Source organism: Maniola jurtina, chromosome 8 (assembly GCF_905333055.1).
Source record: "Maniola jurtina chromosome 8, ilManJurt1.1, whole genome shotgun sequence".
Lineage (NCBI taxonomy): Eukaryota > Metazoa > Arthropoda > Insecta > Lepidoptera > Nymphalidae > Maniola > Maniola jurtina.
The window spans coordinates 5,914,878-5,934,838 of NC_060036.1; the positions used below are offsets into that span (position 1 = coordinate 5,914,878).

At 36.2% G+C, this 19,961-nt stretch overlaps 1 protein-coding gene across 3 annotated transcripts in view; it reads right to left on the minus strand.

Annotated features, from left to right (window-relative positions):
* LOC123867783 (protein IQ-DOMAIN 14) overlaps window positions 1-19,961 on the minus strand; it is a 91,151-nt gene that overhangs the window by 51,758 nt on the left and 19,432 nt on the right. For all 3 annotated transcript variants that reach the window (XM_045910048.1, XM_045910047.1, XM_045910046.1), the window contains exons 2-6: window positions 11,714-11,805; window positions 8,754-8,919; window positions 5,698-5,803; window positions 5,137-5,275; window positions 3,121-3,250 (exon numbers count right to left, since the gene is read on the minus strand). In XM_045910048.1, the coding sequence (XP_045766004.1) occupies window positions 3,121-3,250; window positions 5,137-5,275; window positions 5,698-5,803; window positions 8,754-8,919; window positions 11,714-11,734 (562 nt within the window). In that variant the 5' untranslated portion in view covers window positions 11,735-11,805. The remainder of the gene's footprint in view (window positions 1-3,120; window positions 3,251-5,136; window positions 5,276-5,697; window positions 5,804-8,753; window positions 8,920-11,713; window positions 11,806-19,961) is intronic.

The following is a 19,961-nucleotide window of genomic DNA, read 5'->3' on the forward strand; positions in this document are numbered from 1 at the left end:
CGTGGGCACCTTAAATCGCTTAGCGGTACGGCTTTGCTAGTACGGTGGTAACTAGCCACGGTCGAAGCCTCCCCCCAGACCAGACCAGAAAAGAAATTATAAAATTCCAAACCCCTGCCGGGAATCGAACGCCGGACCTCCCATCAAAAAGACCACAGCGCTTACCACTTCACCAGGGAGGCTGTCAATTTTCAACACTATTGAGCTCTTTTCATAATTTGAACTCATAAAGTTCTTCGCTCCGGACACATTCCGTTAAACAAATTTGCATTTTTACTAAAAAAAGTATCTTCACCTTTTTGCCCAGACTGCCCAGGTGCAAGGGAAGACGTTTACCATATATTGACGGAATGTATCCGAAGTGAAGTGCCGGACAGGACGTTGGGACACGTCAATATTATTTTGACAAGCCCAACGTCCGATGCAGCAAAAGATTTGTATAGGATGGTCCGTAAAAATTTAAGACGTAGAGTTAATAGATAATAAGTATGTAGATATAGTTTTAAGTGTTAGAATAATATTAGTTAGAATAATGTTAGTTAGTGTTAGAATAGGATAATAGAGACCTACCAGAGCCACATGGTCACACTGGTGACCCAGCTCTCTAAATGAGAAAAAAAAAAAAAAAAAAAAACTCATAAAGTTGTAAACAAATCATTTCGCACATAAAGTATGTATTTCAAATCCTTCGCCGTTACTCGGTATACCGAAACACTTAAGTAAATATCAATATCGTAGTAAGTATTGTGGTTTAATCTAGTCTCTTCTGTTGAAAATGCTTTTGAAATCCACATGATTTTAGTGAGCCTATCGTGAATCTTGTGGTGAATCACACTAATATTATAAAGGCGAAAGTTTGTATGTGTGTGTGTGTGTGTGTGTGTGTGTGTGTGTGTGTGTGTGTGTGTGTGTATGTTTGTTACTCCTTCACGCAAAAACCACTCAACGGATTGGGCTGAAATTCGGAATGGAGATAGATAATATCCTGGATTAGCACATAGGCTACTTTTTATCCCGGAAAACCAAAGAGTTCCCACGGGATTTCGAAAAACCTAAATCCACGCGGACGAAGTCGCGGGCGTTAGCTAGTAGAATATAAGTTGACGACAAACATAAGTATTAAATATCTCATAATGTTTCGGGAGTGAACTCTTGTTTACCTACAAAAAAAACGACCATGTGCGAGTCGCACTCGCCCATGAAGGGTTCCGTAGCAGCAAGTAACATCATATAAAAGTTCTTGTTCTTTGTAACTTTGATCGGTGTTTTAATAATAGTGTATTTTTTTAAATTAAGTTTTATTAAAAACAACTACTTTTTAAAAATTTATTGTTTTTTTTTGTCTGAAAATCTTAATGCGGTTTACAGAATACATCTACATACCAAGTTTCAATAGTATAGTTCTTATAGTTTCGGAAAAAAGTGGCTGTGACTTACGGACGGACAGACAGACAGACATGACGAATCCATAAGGGTTCCGTTTTTTTGCCACTTGGCTACGGAACCCTAAAAACCGGCCAAGTGCGAGTCAAACTCGCGCACCGAGGGTTCCATCCTCGGGTATTTTTTCCGACATTTTGCACGATAAATCAAAAACAATTAGGTATGCATAAAAATAAATGAAAATTGTAAAGCCTTTTCATATGATACCCCACTTGATATGATTATCTTACTTTGAAAATTGAAAATACTAATTATTTATTCATGAACACCTTTTTTATGATTTATTTAACTACAAATTCACGGTCTTCGGATTTATGACCACCATATTTTAGGTAAGTATATGAAAATTTCTGAAAACAACGATTTATGAAATAGTTTGTAATCTGTGACCAAAATAATCATTTTTTGGGTTTTTTTTTCACGGTTTACTGCGATGTTCTAGCTCGGAAAAAAACAAGTATATTTTCATACACCCAAAATAGGATCTTTCTAATTATGTACGTAACCCTAAAAGAGCGAGGCCCAACTCGCACTTGCCCGGTTTATTAACGAACTCCATTACATGCGATTTTACTGCACTTTCGCGGATTCAGTTTTCCCGCTTCGCAAACAAAACTACACTATCAAAGTGGTTTTTAACCCGTATGGGAAATTCTAGGCACGTTCTATTTTAAATGGTCCTACAGTTTGACGATGAGTGTTCGTATAATATGTAAAACCGCAGTAGGCAGGTACCTACCTACCTGTAGGCAACAGCCCTATTCGGAAAACAGCATTATAGCATAAGAAAAAAAAAATAAGGGATCAAATAGTTTAAGTATATCTATGATATGTTTAAAAACTGGGCAAGTACGAGTCAAGCCTCGCTTTTAGAGTTCCGTACATATTTATGAACATCATATATTTTTAAGTGTATGAAATACCTATTTCATTTTCGTCTAACTCGAAAATGAAATAGGTATTATCGCAACAAACCGTGAAAGAAAACCCCAAAAAATCTGACTAGTGCGAGTCAGACCCGCACACGAAAGGTTCCGTACCATGCATCGTGCGAGAAGTAACACTTTTTACCTGTATTTTTTATTTTTATTGCATCCATTTTGAAATTTTTCGTTACTCGTTTTTATTTCATTCTGGGAAAAATTCAACTCTCTACCTATTACAGGTTCAGAAGATACAGACAGACAGATGGACAGACAGTCAGACGGCCAGACAGTCAATTGTCAAACAATGATGCAGTGGTCATAAAATTAATCACGTTAACTTAAAATCAAAGCTACGAGAGTTCCAAACACTTCCAGGTCTCAGAAGAGCCCACAATAAACTCAGCCGAGTATGCTTTTTTCTATTACCTGGTTACAGTTTTCAAAATATCAATAAATTGTACCTACAATACGAAGGATACTTAATAATAAAGTGTTCTTCATTTTTGATTTTCCAGTCTAGCTATGGAATTGAACGCTACATTTCTTCTGGATTAATATAAATGATATCATAGACAGTGTACTGAATTTATAGAGCAATCCAGTCCTCTAATGTCTTTAAGTGCCTGGTAAGTGGAAACTCGCACATGACGACGCCCGGCAGTTTCAGTTCAACTCGAATGAGCTTACTGGATTACAGAAATCGACCAGTGTGAAACATCTGTTCAACCTAGAGCAAAAAGTAATGACTCACCCATGTCGTCGATAAGTGGCGCCATCCGCAGCGTGACGCCAACCAGCAGTAGGCAGAGGAACAGCAATAGACACGCCGTCACCATGATTGTATATCGCGCGCGCCTCGGTAACTCGTCGGGGTCCAATACCTGACAGACAAATTAAACTACTTACTCCTTATAGTTTCTCCTTAGTTTCTCCTTAGTTTGCTTAAGAGATGAACAAATCGCAGAAACCTCGGATAGAGTGAAGCGACTTTCCAATGGTTTTAGACATTCTGGAGTTAGGTTAAAGCAAGGGTCAAAGAGTAAATGTTGAGTTAGGTTCATAGGTTTTTCACTCGTGTCACTATTTGTCAGTTCGCGATAAGTGGCGATAAGAAGGTGTATGGCCGGCGTATAGTGAGCCTCTTATTATAGGTAAGTATAATTCAGTAAGAAGATTCTTGTTTACCTTTTCTTCACCATAAGGAAAAACAGACTATAAAAATCCGTAGACACTAGACACGTTACTGTGTTATTGTGTTGTATTGTATTGTAATAGCTTCGACGGTCGACCTGAGAACCATTTCTCTTTTTAGAGTTCAATACTCAAAGCGTAAAAACGAAGCCCTGTTAATATCAATCTGTCTGTCTGTTTGTCTTAGGTCCAACTAGCACTTGGCCCGTTTTTTAGAATTCGGCAACAACTTCTATAGCCTGGCAAGTAGCGACGGGGCGATTTTGAAGCATGCACGCAGATGTACTTAGTTATAACAGAGTGAACTAGTTAATACTTAAAAGTGTTGTAAATACCACGCCAATATCTACGTACTTTCGGGCATGTGCCGCTACGCTCATAATAATGTTATGTGCGTACGAATTATGTCTTCACTTTTCAAATACGAAAATGTGTAAGCTTTGTCTAATTGGAATTTTATAATATCGTTCGGCTATAAGATCTTTTGTCCCACGCTAAAGCAAAAGCTCTCAAAGGAAACAAGCAAACGAAGGCCGCAAAACTTGATTTCGGAAGAGTGAATTGAGGTAATATCTCTAGACTTTTAAACGCTCTCTAGGGGCAAGACATGAAAACGGTGATTGCGAGGCATTTCAACCAGCCCTCCGTTAGATGGCGCTATTTTACAACTAATGCTGCAACCCCTACTAAGATGGCGCTCGATGTAGTACAAGCTTTCAGAAGTTTCCGATTACATCCATTATATTTCCGGCACTCGAACGTGAAACCGAATCGGGCCGGATAAGGATCCAACCACATTCCACACGTGCCGCCGGGTTCGACCGGCAGTTTAACTATGCGGCAATATATGGATCCACTGTAATAAAGAGATTTGAGGTAAGCAACAAAGCAGTGTACTCTAATGACTTCTTTCAAGTCACATGTAGCAGTCACGTGGCTCTCATAATCATTCTGGTCTGGTGCCTGTAACCCACATAATAACTCTATTTATTTGTTTATTATTTAATATTTATGCTCTAAGTAACCGATTTGTTTGTGAATGTATAAATTATTCCGTTCAGTACTTTTTAGATTATCGCTTTTATATCAGGTAATAACTAAGTATTGGCAGAGAGTACGGGCTTGTTTCACCACTTTCAGATAAACTTTATCTAATGAACAAAGACGTTATGACAGTTCTTGTATTGGGAATCCGTCAAGTGAAAAGTTACTGATATCAGGTTACTTCTAGATAAAGTAACTTTCTTATGGTGAAAGAATTATCAAAATCAATTCAGTAGTTTCAAAGTTTATCGATTTCAAACAATCAAAAAAATCCTTAAAAAGGGCACGCACACTTATCCAAACCGAACGCATCGAAAGAGTCGAATGGACCGAATTTTAAAATTCTCTATATGAAATCTACTTCCAATTCGGACGAATAGACGTGGAGAAATGTTCGATGTTTCATGAGATTTCATATAGGTACAGGATTATAAAATTCAATTCGTTCGGCTCGTTCGACGCGTTCGGCTCGGATAAGTGTGCGTTCACCTTAAATCTAAATGAAAACTTAGACTCAGGGCACAGCACTCACATGTATAACTTTAGCCTGCTCGTCAATCGCAGACACCAGTAAGGTGCGATGCTTTTTTGGCTTTTGTGGGGGCGCGTGTCGCCTGCGCTTGCGTCTCCGGCGCTCCAGCTCCAGCTGCTCTGGACTGTTGAGCTCCCTTCTAAAGAAACGTATGCAAAATTAATGCGATGTCAGAAATGTAAAATACATACCGTTTCATACCACTTTTATGTTCATCGACAAAATTCGTTTGCGCCAAAATGTCTCTCTGTACCCTTTTCAGTTTTAACGAATCACGGCTCCGTTACTGAATTAATAATGACGAAATTCAGCATTAAAAATCCTAAAACCCTCTTTACTAGGATACTTTTTATTCCGCAAAGGATACTTTTTATTTAGCAAAGGATACTTTTTATTCCGGAAAATTATAGAAAAGACACGGGAGTCAAATTAACCTTTTACAGCGTTTTATAAGGCTGTTGCGGGCATCAGCTATACATAAGTATACTGAATTTAAAGAAGAAGACTTTTAACGCTTTTTGAGTGTACGTTTTTGATTTTGTAACATTTGATGACGCTTACCCATGGTGTGTGTGTAACTTGAGCTTCTTTTTCTTCTTCTCGAACTCATTCTCACACCAGTGCGATGGTAGTCTTTCGCCAGAGCTGCCTATGATCGATGCCTCTTCTGAAAAAGAGACAAAGAAAAATATTTAAGTTATTAACTTTTCTCTCAGCTTCGCCCGCGTGGAGTGGAAGTGGGGTAGTTTGGTACAAGGGGCACAGTGATACACCGATTATTTATTAGTGATATTCTACGCATGTGTGCACAACAGTGGCGACCGTGGGCTGCTTATAAACTCACAAATTACATGATACAAGAACATTTTGTACAAGTTTTTGAAACATAGTTCACAAGACTCATAGATTATATAAACTTGAATAGCAAGACTTTATTTTTGCTAAATTGAAAAATAATTTTTCTATCGCAATATATATGTATATACCTAACGCAACTTTTTCTTGACAAGTTAACTATAAGGCTATAAAGATATTTTTGTAAAAAATACACTCTTAGACCTACGCTTGTAAGACAAGGCTTGTAACGTTTGATATACTGAATACTGCTGAATAACATTAGTTAGCATGAGCTTTGACACTCCAGTTAGGTAAACATGGTTTGAGTGCAGCTACTAAAAAAATACTCAGAAAGTGTTTCAGCGATCTTTTGTACACATTTTGATCAAAGTTTTAAGAAATTTAAGCCAGATTTAAGTTGAAAAAGCTAAATATTTATTTTTTAAAGACATTTCAAAATGTGGGAAGCTTTGCAATTATTTTCGTCATTTGTCGAGTCGAGCGGCACATAGACAGCTTGCCTCAGAGAACTTTACATAATAAGCCACCGCTGCAAAGTCGGCAAACATACCAAAATAACACAAAATAAACTACTCAAAGCGTAGCCTTACAAAATAGATTCCCCGAGGTAGCACAAGTTTCACAATAATATTCCCCTTCTTTTAATAAGGTCTTTATAAAGAACTGAACATACATGCACATTGCACAGACAAGCATGGAGCCAAGCTGGGTATTGTTGAATAGACTCCGTACGAAACATGAGGAAACATATCGCAGAATACCGTCTTTGGACGATTGGCATATTTAGAGAACTCTTCACACGTCAATGGACACTGTGTAAAGTCAGCAAACATACGAAAATAACAGAAAGTAAACTATTACAAAGTAAATTCCCCGAGATGACGTAGGTTTCACATTTTTAAAGACTATTCAAAAAACTGATTACATATTTATTTACAATTTAAGCCCAAATAAACCAAATATTTTCTTAATACATTTTTAACTTTCTGAAATTATATATTTGATCCGTACCTATATAATTATGTATGAACGATGTATTTTCACGATTATCGCAAGGGATTTCGATTTTTCTACTCAAAATCATTTCAACGAGGAATCATATTTTTGTTCTAAAATTACAACAACTATTACTAGCTATTTAATTAAATTTTTAGTTAGCTTTTTCACTTGCAAGTTAAAAAGTTAAATTAAAATGTATCTTTAATAATTCTAAACTCAGCTTTTAGCTTTCCAAGTTGAGTTTAATAGAATCAAAACTTTTAACTTGTAACTTCCAAAGTTTACCGTCACAGTTATTATTTTCGTACAAGTTTCAAAGTAGGTACTGGAAATTTAACATGCTTCTTGAGAATCTAAATTTAGTTCGGGAAATTCTTAAATCACCGTGATCATCAATTAATTAACTTGCTTTAAAACAAGCAAGCATGTTGAGTAAACCTGCATGCCGGAGGGTTCTCCATAATGTTCTCAAAGGTGTGTGAAGTCTGCCAATCCACACTTGGCCAGCGTGGTAGACTACGGCTAAAACACTTCTCACTCCGAGAGGATGTAGTGTGTCTGTAGTGAGCCGGCGATGTTGGTTGATCACGATGATGATTTTAATGTAGATTATAAGGATGCTGACCTGAATGTTAAGCTTTAACTTAGCGTGAGTTTACATGAGCGTTAAGGTAAATCTGTTAAATATGGAAATTCAGTAGGATGCCATAACAGACGACAGTAATGCCGTGTTTTGACATCTATTTATAATACAAAACTAACTCGGCACTGCCAGGGTGAACAAAAATGAGCCCGAACTCTCGGTTTGATTCCGAATCGATGATTATATCAAATATTAGGCTATGGTGGCGTAAAATCAAAGAAAAATGGGGCTTAGGGCAAATGTACCAACATTTGACGCAGTGACGTCAAAACCTGGACGTTTTGTTCGAAGTTCCTTTACTGTTGAGAACTCTGGCACTGTATACAATTTTATTACTATGAAAATTACCCAGTAAAATAAAAAAGGAAGAAAAATATAATCCACCTACTACATACTTGCTAGTTGCTACGCCGTAGAGCTTCCGTGTAGAGGCTATTTGTAGCTCACCTACGTTTACCCTCTACGAAACAAATTCACTAATGTAAGCCAGCTTTATGAATTATCCCCTTATCTTGAACAATCATCTGTCATATATTTTAAGGCTTGATTATTTTGGAAACTGCCAACAAGTAGGTATTCATATCATACATTTTTAGTTTATCAAGAACTTACTTTAATGCCTACAACACTGATTCTTACAGAGTGATTATTGCACGTGCTAATCCTACTTGCTGCGCTTAAATTTTGCACACGTTGCAACCAGCATACATGCTAAATAGTGCTGACCTATATGGGAATTAGAAAATGAGAAGCTGCAGAAGTTGACCTTGAAATGTTTTCTCTACCAAGGTCATAAAACCACCGTCAGTTGCGCGATGCATGAATCCATTGTGCATAACATTTTGTCGGTCACCTTTGAGTATTCGGAGAATATTATCGCTTACTGGTGGATACAAAAATGTGCAAGAACTACATATAAAATATAATATATATAATAAGCAGATTGCTGCGTGTCCAACTGACTGGCTGACTGGCTTTCTCTGTGTACAGCGTTCGTACCTTGCACAGTGCACTCCACCAAGGCCACCAGAACCACCTCGTGCGTGGCGTATGAGTCCTCTGTGCACACCGTTCTGTTCACCATGTTTGCGTAATCGAAAAGAATATTATCGCTTACCGTCGGACACATGGCTGCGCAACAGCAGTAACAGCGGATGGGTGCGCGCCCGACGCCTGGCTTGCTCGGCGTGCAACGCGCGCGCCTTGCGCTCCACCAGGGCCACCAGGACGGCCTCCAGCCGCGCGGCGCCTGAGTCCTCCGTGCACACCGCTTTGTCGATCGTCTGAAACGTATCAATATATTTATCACTAGTCATAATATACATTATACAAGGTAAAATTAAATTAAAATTTTATAAAACCCCCTTACACATTTTTATTAGAATTTGGCTGGACACTAATTTGTATTGGTCGGATAGTAATAACGGAAAACTAGAAAAGAGCTTATAACTTTCAAACGGCTGAACCGATTTTCTTGGAATATAGCTAAGAACACTCTCGATCAAGCCACCTTTCAAACAAAACAAATACTAAATTAAAATCGGTTCATTTGTTTAGGAGCTACGGTGCTACATACAGATACACAAACACACAGATACACACGTCAAACTTATAACACTCCTCTTTTTGGGTCGGGGGTTAAAAATACATATGTGAAAGTGTGTTTCATCGTATCCTTTCGTTACGCCCTTATTCGTAGGATCGCTACGTTACCTGGAAGAGATCGATGGGATAAAGCCGCCAAATTGTATCTTAAGTATATATATTTTTTGTTTTGTATGTGTTCTTCTGTACTAAGTAAAAGCAAGGCAGCAACGGATCGACATGATTTTTTGCATAGGCTAAACAACTTAGTGTGTAGTTACGTGTGTAGGTAACTACTAACTACTCACTAACCCTATCATAAAAATTATAAGTTAAAGTTTCGTACAGTATATTTTAAATCGCACACGTATACTCATATAAGAGTGCTCCAAATATTAGTAAAAATTCAATCAAAAAAGTTTTGGATTGCATCGTGGTAAAATATGAACATTGTAATTTCCTTTTGACTCATAATAACAATTCGTACACAAATAACAAGAATCATTGCATGAATAAGTAATCTGACAAACAACGAAGAATAGGTACCTACTCGTTATATTGTCTGGAAAAGATTTGTATATTTTGGCAAATAATATTTGCACACTCATAATTTTTGCATGGCTTAGCAGCACAACTTTGCCATTGGGGTGGTATCCACGGCTAACCAACTAAGAATACAACCAGATCCAGATAAAGAAAATAAGACCACGTTTACCCCTAGGTTTTTCACTGTTGTATTGTAAAAATAAAAAGTTGGAATGAGTGGAATCGATTTATATGTGGAATCACGGTTAATCTATACTAATGCATATCATTAAAAGGAAAGCTTTGTTTGTTTATAAACTATAAACTCTGAAACTCCGAACTTAATTTAAATAATACTTTCACCATTAGAATATTACTTTATCGAGCGAAGTTGGGAGGATCAGCTTGTTTCAAATAAAACATATATCAATATTAGTAAAATGGACTGTTTCATTATTGTTTGTTTCAAAGTCAAAATCATTTATTCAAAGTAGGTACAATTGTACTCCTTTTGATGGTCGAAATTGTTAAACTTGTACGATATAGTGGTGATAATCAATTACGTTACTTAAAACTAAAGCTACGAGGGTGCCAAACGCGCCCAAGGCTGAGAAGAGCCCACAACAAACTCAGCCGGGTATTCTTTTTTTTTATTATCACCACTTTACAAAATCATTCTTTTATGATAATGTATAAATGGGCTACTTACTTCATTTTGCGGATAGTATGTTTTTATGAGCGTTTATTAATAACTGACCAATGTCAATTTTGCCGGAACATATTTCATGTAGGTATTCTATTAGCTTACCTTGTAACATATGAATAAAACGTGATTCTATATTGAAAAACATATACATAGGTTCAGCTAACGGCCTCCGCATGTCGGAAAAATTAAAGCATGACACAGTTTCGCTGATATTACGAACTAAAGTAGGTATATTCAAATTGAAAAGATGAAAAGTGACACAGTTACCTCGACAGTATCGAACTACGGAAATCGGCAACGGTAGGCATAAAGCGAATATCCAATGTATCAACACTGCATGCTCTTTGACGCTTTTGTGGAAATATTGACGAGCTATGGATCATCGTCGTTTGCACGTATATCTGTCACCGTTGGGTTTAGGATTAACTCAGATAAGCCAGTTTAAACTAACCTTTACAGCTTCTCAGTTATCACATATTGTTAAATTAGTTACTAGCTTTTGTCCGTAATTTCGTCCGCGGTACATAATTATATGACTTAATAGCTCTATGATCATTTATATACATTTATCGAATGAAATTGGTATATCTATGTAGGTAGACCTACATAACATAAATCTTATGTTACTTCTGGATAAAGTAGTTTTCTAATGGTGAAATAATTATAATTAAAATCGTTTCAGTCGTTTCAGAGTTTATCGAATACGAGCAAACGGACAAATCTTTCCTCTTTAAAATAATAAATAGCACTCGGAGATAAAGATAGTACCTATTAATAAAAGAATTTTTAGAATTGGATCATTAGTTTCAGAGATTACACCCTCCATTCAAAGTTATTTAACCTTGTCAACTTACTGGAAGCATAGAAATAAATCAAACAAGTCTATGTTCAGCCACTCCAAACAGTCGTACAACTTTTCAAACAATGCAGTTCTCACGACAATACAATATTCTCGTTGTGAACTTCTGAAATCTACGGAAACCGTCGGAAACTATCTATTAAGAGATCATATAGTTTATTTACGAACGAAGTTGCCTCAAAATTTGCCCTAAAATGGAAATTTTTAGGGTCATAACTCATAACTTTAAAAATAAATACCTACAATTTGACTTAATTTATTATTTTAGGGCATAAATAATGGAGATATAAATCGATATGCGGCTTAGTTATAGATCTAGAATAACAAATAATAGAATAATAGGCGTAATAAGTTTGTATGGAGAAGTGCGTATGAAGGGCCACCTTACTTAAGGGTAACTTACGTCGGTCGACTGCTGGCGCATCGTGAGCGCGCGGCCGGCCCATGTGGCCGATCATCGCCTCGCGCCTGCCGCTACCGCGTGCCACATTGTACCTGGGGATTAACAGATTTTATTAATAAACCATCAAAGCTATGGATTCAACTATTTAACCCCCGACCCAAAAAGAGGGGTGTTATAAGTTTGACGTGTGTATCTGTGTAGATACACAGATACACAGATGTGTAACTGTGTATCTGTGTATCTGTCTGTGGCATCGTAGCGCCTAAACGAATGAACCGATTTTAATTTAGTTTTTTTTGTTTGAAAGGTGGCTTGATCGAGAGTGTTCTTAGCTATAATCCAAGAAAATCGGTTCAGCCGTTTGAAAGTTATCAGCTATTTTCTAGTTCTGTAACCTTCACTTGTAGGGGGTGTTATACATTTTAAATTTACACTTGTTACTATATTTATTTGTACCAGAAAGTTGTAACAATAAAGAGAAAAAGAAAGATAAAGTGGACAGGGAAGCACTTATCTCTATAAGAGGTCTCTACCAGTGACCCTTGGTAGTGCAAGAGGTTGTAAAGGGAGAAGAATAGGTACATACAACAAACATAGAAGGTATTCATGAAAAAACTTAATAGATATTTTGTTATATGATGATTGATGTATTTAGATATTAAAATTTACCCTTAGTATTGCCCGCTTGTAATTATTTAGATTTGGCCACTAAATGGAACCGAGTTTTTTGAAAATAGCACTTAACTTTTTGTACTTTTAAGATACAATTGAAATTGGAATATTGAAATAGAAAGACGCCCCGCCACCGTTATGCCAAAGCGAACAAAGCTTATTTGGGTGTTGCGCAGAAGGTAAAATATTACGTACCTAACTATCGCGGGATTTTAACAAAGTATTTTAACATTTTGTTTTCTGTACGAACTTTTGTTAGTGACAGAGCAATATAAAAAGACACAAAAGCAAATTACATTGTGAGAAAGCCTCATTTTATCTTTTGGTTTAGGTAGGTATAAAGTATCAAGAATCACGCTAATATTATAAAGGCGAAAGTTTGGTGCGTGTGCATGTTTGTTACTCCTTCACGCAAACACTACTAAACGGATTTGGCTGAAATTTGGAATGAAGATAGATAATATCCTGGATTAGCACATGGGCTACTTTTTATCGCGGAAAATCAAAGAGTTTCCACGGGATTTCGAAAACCCTAAATCCACGCGGGCATCGGCTAGTAGATAATAAGTTAAGGCACATACCATAAAAAATAACTAAGTTTTTAACGTAAGCTCAGCCTCTTAACAACAATGATAATATTATTATAATTTAAATATGGTACATATTTAAATTATGTTTAATAATATTATCATTGCTTTACATACAAAATATTAACTCTATATTTTGCAAATGATACATTCATTATACATAATATTTAGCTTCATTAATTGAAGTGCCATCCAAAATACAAAGTCAGACAGACCGTCGTGGGTTGGTTTATCTAATGAATGATTAATAGAATTCTAAATAACCGAATGGTCATACTAGCCAGTGAGGGTTCGGACTGGGTGCTAACGATCATTTTATACAATTCCATTACCTTTTTAGTGACCCATTTCAGTTCAACGTCCAAACAAAACGGTGATAGAAATGTCTGTTTAAGTTATTGAAAAAATTATATTAGTGATAGAAATAGTCAAGGATTGCGGTTTTATTTATTTTCTGCATGATTCCTATTCTGTTTATCTGCCGCCAAAAATATAGTAGGTATGCTGCACAGACAATATAACTTGTTTTTTTTTTGCCAACGGAATATTAAAAATGCCAACATACTTCGGGCTGTAAAATGTAATATTTTAAAAAAGATTCCGTAAAACATAAAATCTACATAACTTATATACCTTATTGCCTTTATCGCTAATATCATGTTTTACTTACTACTACTATACTATATGATGCCCGCGACTATATCCGAAAAAAGAAAAGAAATCCCGTAGGTACTTTATAAATAAATATAAATGTAAATTAGTATTATTAATAGGATAAGTCTTGTTTATGTATTACATAATATTATATACTTCAAATGGAAAAACTAGTGTTAAGATAAAATGTAGATTGGACGTTTCAGTAAATAAAGGCTATATTGTGGCTATAGGTGCATGACTTTTCCGGGGATGCAAGCTATCTCTTTAACAAATGCAAAATCGGTTAAACGGTTAAAAGCCTTGAAAGGCTAGCAAACAGACAGGCACGCTTTCGCATTTATAGTACTTATTAGCATATCCTATATAATATGAAGCTAATAGCTAGGCCTATCAGCATCAACTTATTGAGTTAAATAGACCAGAAACAAGTTCCATAGATCAAGCCAACTAAAAGTCATCCGTTACAGCTCTCACACGAAGCGGACAGTCGCACCGTTGAGCTACGTTGGCGTGTTAAAAAATTAAAATGTACCTTATTTTCACTGCATTGCAGCTGCTTTATGTTTTTGCGGTTTTATACAATATGCAAACACGCGGGTATATTCCCTGACCAATTCTCACGGGAGATTCATTTGCATGGAAATTGTACAAACTGCTAACAGCGCTGGAAAAAGCCTTTTTTTAATCATAAAGGGTTACCAACAGATTTTATAATATGTATACATAATTATTACAATAATATGTATAAAAAGAGAAACTGTTATATCAATCTACAGCTCAAGCTCCCTCTAAGAAATGTTGCGAAAGTGTATCTATCTCTCGCCGCGGCTCATATGCTGACCAGATTTTTACGAAATAAGATGGCACAGAGACGAAATAGACTAAAAAAAGAAAAGATAAATGTTACGCCACGCCGCCACAACCAATCGCAACGTGCTATTCAAACCAGCGGATCCGAGCTCATTCAAGCCAAGCTGGCCAATCTCAGATTTTTAAAACCAGTTACATCCACGCGAACGAAGTCGCGGGCATCAGCTTGTACAAGATAAAGCTTCATCTATGCACGAAATAATATAGTGCGGCATTGCGGCTTGCCACAGGGCTGTATGTTACTTACAATAAATAATTATTAAAACGTTGGCAAATTGTCGTACCTTACATTCCAATTTTATAGCACTAGCATTTGTTGTTCTGGCGTAAAACAGCCTTTAGTTCCACAGTAAAATTAAAAGATGTGAAATATACAGTGTAAATTTCACATCATCTAAAGGCACAAGCAAGTACATATCTTTAGTAGGTGTTTCATAAAATAATAAATGCGAAGACCATCAACTGAAATCAGCATTTTGCTTGTTTTATACGTATTTTTGTAGGTTTAAAAAAAAAGAAAAAAGAAAAATGCAAAGCCAAAAAATGTTGCAAGTAACAGATCGTATCTACAAGGTATATAACCCTGCAGGTATAGATTTGCACAAGTGTAAATTAAAAATTTATAACACCCCCGACAAGTGAAGGTTACAGTAACTAGAAAAGAGCTGATAACTTTCAAGCGTATGAACCGATTTTCTTGGATTATAGCTTGAACACTCTCGATCAAGCCACCTTTCAAAAAAAAAAAAAAAATAACCGGTAACCGTATTAGCCGGTTAAAAAAAATTTAAATTCGTTCATTAGTTTAGGAGCTACGATGCCACAGACAGATACACAGATATACAGATACACACGTCAAACTTATGACACACCTCTTTTTGGGTCGGGGGTTAAAAACACAGTATTTAAGTGTTTTAGTGTTCCATCAGTGATATGAGTATCTGTACGTCATTGTATTCCATACTCAAAGATCTGTCATGGTTCAGAACCTGTATAAAATAGAGTTCCGTAGTCATGCTTATAAAAACCGTCTTAGCGTTAATCAAAAAGAATAATCATAAACAAAGTTATATTTAATGCAACTTTTTTATCTTCCTATGTTATAATAATTATAAACCAAAGTTAAAAAGCTCTCCGTAGAGTTTACAAAAGGCTGTTTAATTCTGCGCTATACTAATTGGTTTCACCGAATGTGTTTTTTAGCCTCAAATATACGAGATTTTCAACATTTCCTCCGAAAACACAATGTGTTTATTTTTTCTTTTGTTTAAACTTAGTTTCTGAACGGTTAATTATTTTTAAATATGTGATTTTTGTAAGCGTGTTGGTTTTTAACTAACCTTAACGAAAGAAAGGTACTCAGTTCGATGCGTATTTTTTTAAAATATTTACTCGCACACCGATTTCTACGAGATTTCAAGATTCTAGAATATGTCTCATAAAAATTATTAAACTTAGGTTTACTTACTCGTTTTTAACCAGATTCAAAAATAAAAGGTACGATATGCGCATGTGTTAAAGTTCCTGCAATAAGCTATGTTACTTGAACTTTGCTAAAAATAATCTGAAAATCCGACTTTAAATACCACTACAAAGTAATTTTTAAAAATTCTTTCAAAATGAAGTCATTCCAAACATTCAAACATGAAGAGCATTCAAGTAAAAAATTTAGTAAGTATAAAAAGATAAAGTTTTTAAACGTTTAAGTTTTTATTTTCGATATTTCAAGGACTTTATTATAGAAAAACATTAAAGAAAACTCGTCAAACAATCATAAATCAATCATTAAAAAATTACTGATCACACTAATATTATAAAGGCGAAAGTTTGTATGTGTGTGTGTGGGTGTGTGTGTGTGTGTGTTTGTTACTCTTTCACGCAATAACTACTGAATGGATTTGGCTGAAATTTGGAATGGAGATAGATAATATCCTGGATTAGCACATAGGCTACTTTTTATCCCGGAAAATCAAAGAGTTCCTACGGGATTTTAAAAAACCGAAATCCACGCGGGCGAAGCCGCGGGCATCTTCTAGTTTTCAATAAAAATAGTAACGAATAGTCAAGTTTTTTCATCAATTTATGTGGCGGCAAACGTTATTGACCCAGGGCGCCTTTTAAAAGACACTTAGTTAAATCTGTGTGTGTAATAAACCTTATCCAATCTAAAACAACGTAGTTAACACGATGTGAATATTAATTACATTAAAATTTACATAATAGTTACGGTATACGAAAACAAAGATATATTATTACAGTTTAATTAATTTATTATGATCTGGTGGACCTCTGTTTATCAAACGAGCTTTTAACGATTATATTTTGAGTGTGAATTTCAAGTAATTAAGTATGGGGACTATAACAGACGTTTTGTATAGAGCAAGAGATTTCAAGTGAAGAAATTACGATTTAGGAATAAGTACAGACATTTATCTTTTATAAAACCCTTTTCCGATATACTTCTTGGACTTTGCAAATAAAAACGTATTCTGTTTCGCAGAACCCGGGCACACCTTTTACAAGTAGGAATTAGCCTTCAACTTATCCCATGTTAGGAAAAAATCCAAATCCAAATGTATAACACTCTTTCATAGAAATCTCATAATTTGCTTGAAAAATTACAGTTACAATTGCTATAAGGCCTTCGTATAGAGGATTTTTCGGACGGGAAGGTAAGAACTCTTTCAAACGGGTTTTCTTTGAGTCTCAAGATACGTTATTGATCAAAGATTTTCATTTACATTTAATTTATTCTCATCAAAATTCATCCTATCAAAATTTCGCTTGTCCCACCTCTCAAGCTTTCATGACTGCTATTTAACTCAATGGTAGTATGTTGGTAGGCATTTGTTTTCCATACAACACGAGAAGATTATTTTTAACCCCCGACCCAAAAAGAGGGGTGTTATAAGTTTGACGTGTGTATCTGTGTATCTGTGTGTCTGTGTATCTGTGTATCTGTGTATCTGTGTATCTGTCTGTGGCATCGTAGCGCCTAAACGAATGAACCGATTTTAATTTACTTTTTTTTTGTTTGAAAGGTGGCTTGATCGAGAGTGTTCTTAGCTATAATCCAAAAAAATTGGTTCAGCCGTTTAAAAGTTATCAGCTATTTTCTAGTTTTCTTGTAGAAAAGAAGGTTAGATAACCCTTAGGTTCATAATATTCAAGTGTCAATTGAAAAATGTCAAGCTGTCAAGATGGACGTTGCCTAGATATACATAATTATTTATTTGAAAATGATTTGTCGGGGGTGTTGAAAATTTTTAATTTACACTTGTGTATAGGTGACTGCGGCTTGTTAAACATGTAGCTGTACGGTTTGACTTTACGTCTTAGCCCTCATTGCTTATGGTCGTGACCCTTTCCATTAAATCCATTTTTTGATTCACCGTCTTGGTTTTATTATTATTTATTGTTATAGCGCCAATAAAAGTAGACGCTCTGTGTCAAGTTCAAATCTGTACCTATTACGGTTCATAAGACCCGCTAATGACAGGCGGACAAACAGCTGAAGCTTAGTAATAGGGTCCCGTACGGACCCCACGTACTTGGGTAAGGAACTCTGTAAACGGCCTACTTATTTTCAAGTACCTATTTGGTAAAATAACTGGCAAATTTGGCACTACTGTTATTTTTCCAAATAGGTAATCGTGGGTCATTCTCTCAATAACGATAATATGCATTCAAATTAGATTAGAGCTTTATTATTTCAACCATGAAATGATAAGATTAGCGTTTGTTGCCATTCGGGTGTTGATTAATTTACTCTCCAGTTGAGTTCACTCACTTGCGTTTATGATTTGAATAATAATATAATATTAATAAATGTCATTATATTACTACTTTAAGGGAAAGGTTCCACAAAAAGATTCAAATTGAATTAGGTACCTACTCTTCTAATTTGCTTTGTTTGTACTCCAGAGTAAACCCGTTAGGAAAACACTGAAGGCAACGTGCCTTAGACAGATTTCGTATTGCTAAAGAAGCAAACATTATCATGATCAATCTATAAAGCAGCGCCACCGCGTAAATGACCGTAAAAACTTTAGCTTAAAAAATAATGAATATATTTTTTAATAAAACACTTTCTGTCTTAAATTCTTAAGTATAATACTTATTATAATCACTGTAAAAGTTGCACCATTTATGATAAGATAAGTAATATTATTAACAGGGCTTAGTTACCCGAAGTTGAAAGAGGCGGCTTTTAATAGAGAAGCTTTTCGGATGATGATCGCCAAACTTCGTTTCGAAGAAGGCGCGTGATGATGATGATTAACAGATTGAAAGCAATTTCAAAGCCAATTTACTGAATAACAGAAAGGACGGCTGACCGTGCCCCTTGTAAGTACCTACGCCAGTCAGGTTGCTGCCATTCTGCGAGAAATTTAAAAAAAAAATCAGATACAAGTTAGCCTTTGACTGAAATCTCACCTGGTGGTAAGTAATGATGTAGTCTAAGATGGAAGCGGGCCAACCTGGAAGGGGTATGGCAGTTTTAATTAAACCTATACTTACCCCTTTGGTTTCTACACGGCATCGTACCGGAACACTAAATGGCTTGGCAGCATGGCTTTGCTGGTAGGGTGGTAACTAGCCACGGCCGAAGCCAGTCAGTCCCACCAGACCAGACCAGAATATTTCAAATTTTTAATTCCAAAGCCGGGACTTCCCAGCACTAATGAGACCACATCGTTTACCACTGCCCGATGGAGCCCCCTAGTAATATGATAACTCTCTGATATTTCTACTTTAGCAAGTGCTGTTGTGGCATACCTACTTGTGGCGCAAGGATGCCTCTCTTATTGAGAGTTACATTTTTGTTCCGTTTGGAGACGTGGAGACCCTGGGGCCATGGAGTCGTAGTCCTAAAAAAAAATTACGAGACATTTCACTGCGTTTAATAGCCTCATCGGGTCACAGAAGGGCTGGCTCATTTTTGCGCAACGGATCAGCCTGGCTGTCCGGCGTGAAAATGCAGCCAGTATTCTTGGCACCATTCCACGCAGGTATGATTTGTATAGTAATTAGATAAGGCTAGCTTTAAGTTTTATTGTGATGTTTTCAAAAAAAACTTTTATGTAATTATGCTACCTGCCGAAAGGAAAAACTTATTCGAATGCCTTCACCCGCCTTCAAATAAAACGTTCAGTGCTCCAGCGGGCTTGTATTGTTTACAACGTTAATTATTTTGAAAGCAACACCGTTTCGGGTCTCGGGTAAATCATTTTCAGTTTTTAACGTTCCGTAGAGATACAGGAACCTCATAGTTTCGTCCAGTCGGACGATGACTGTCTATTCCGTGTGTTATAAGCCATTTAATTAAGGTTTCGTACCTTAAAAACCGGCCAAGTGCGAGTCAGACTCGCGCACCGAGGGTTCCGTACTCGGGTATTTTTTCCGACATTTTGCACGATAAATCAAAAACTATTAGGCATAAAAATAAAATAAAAATCTGT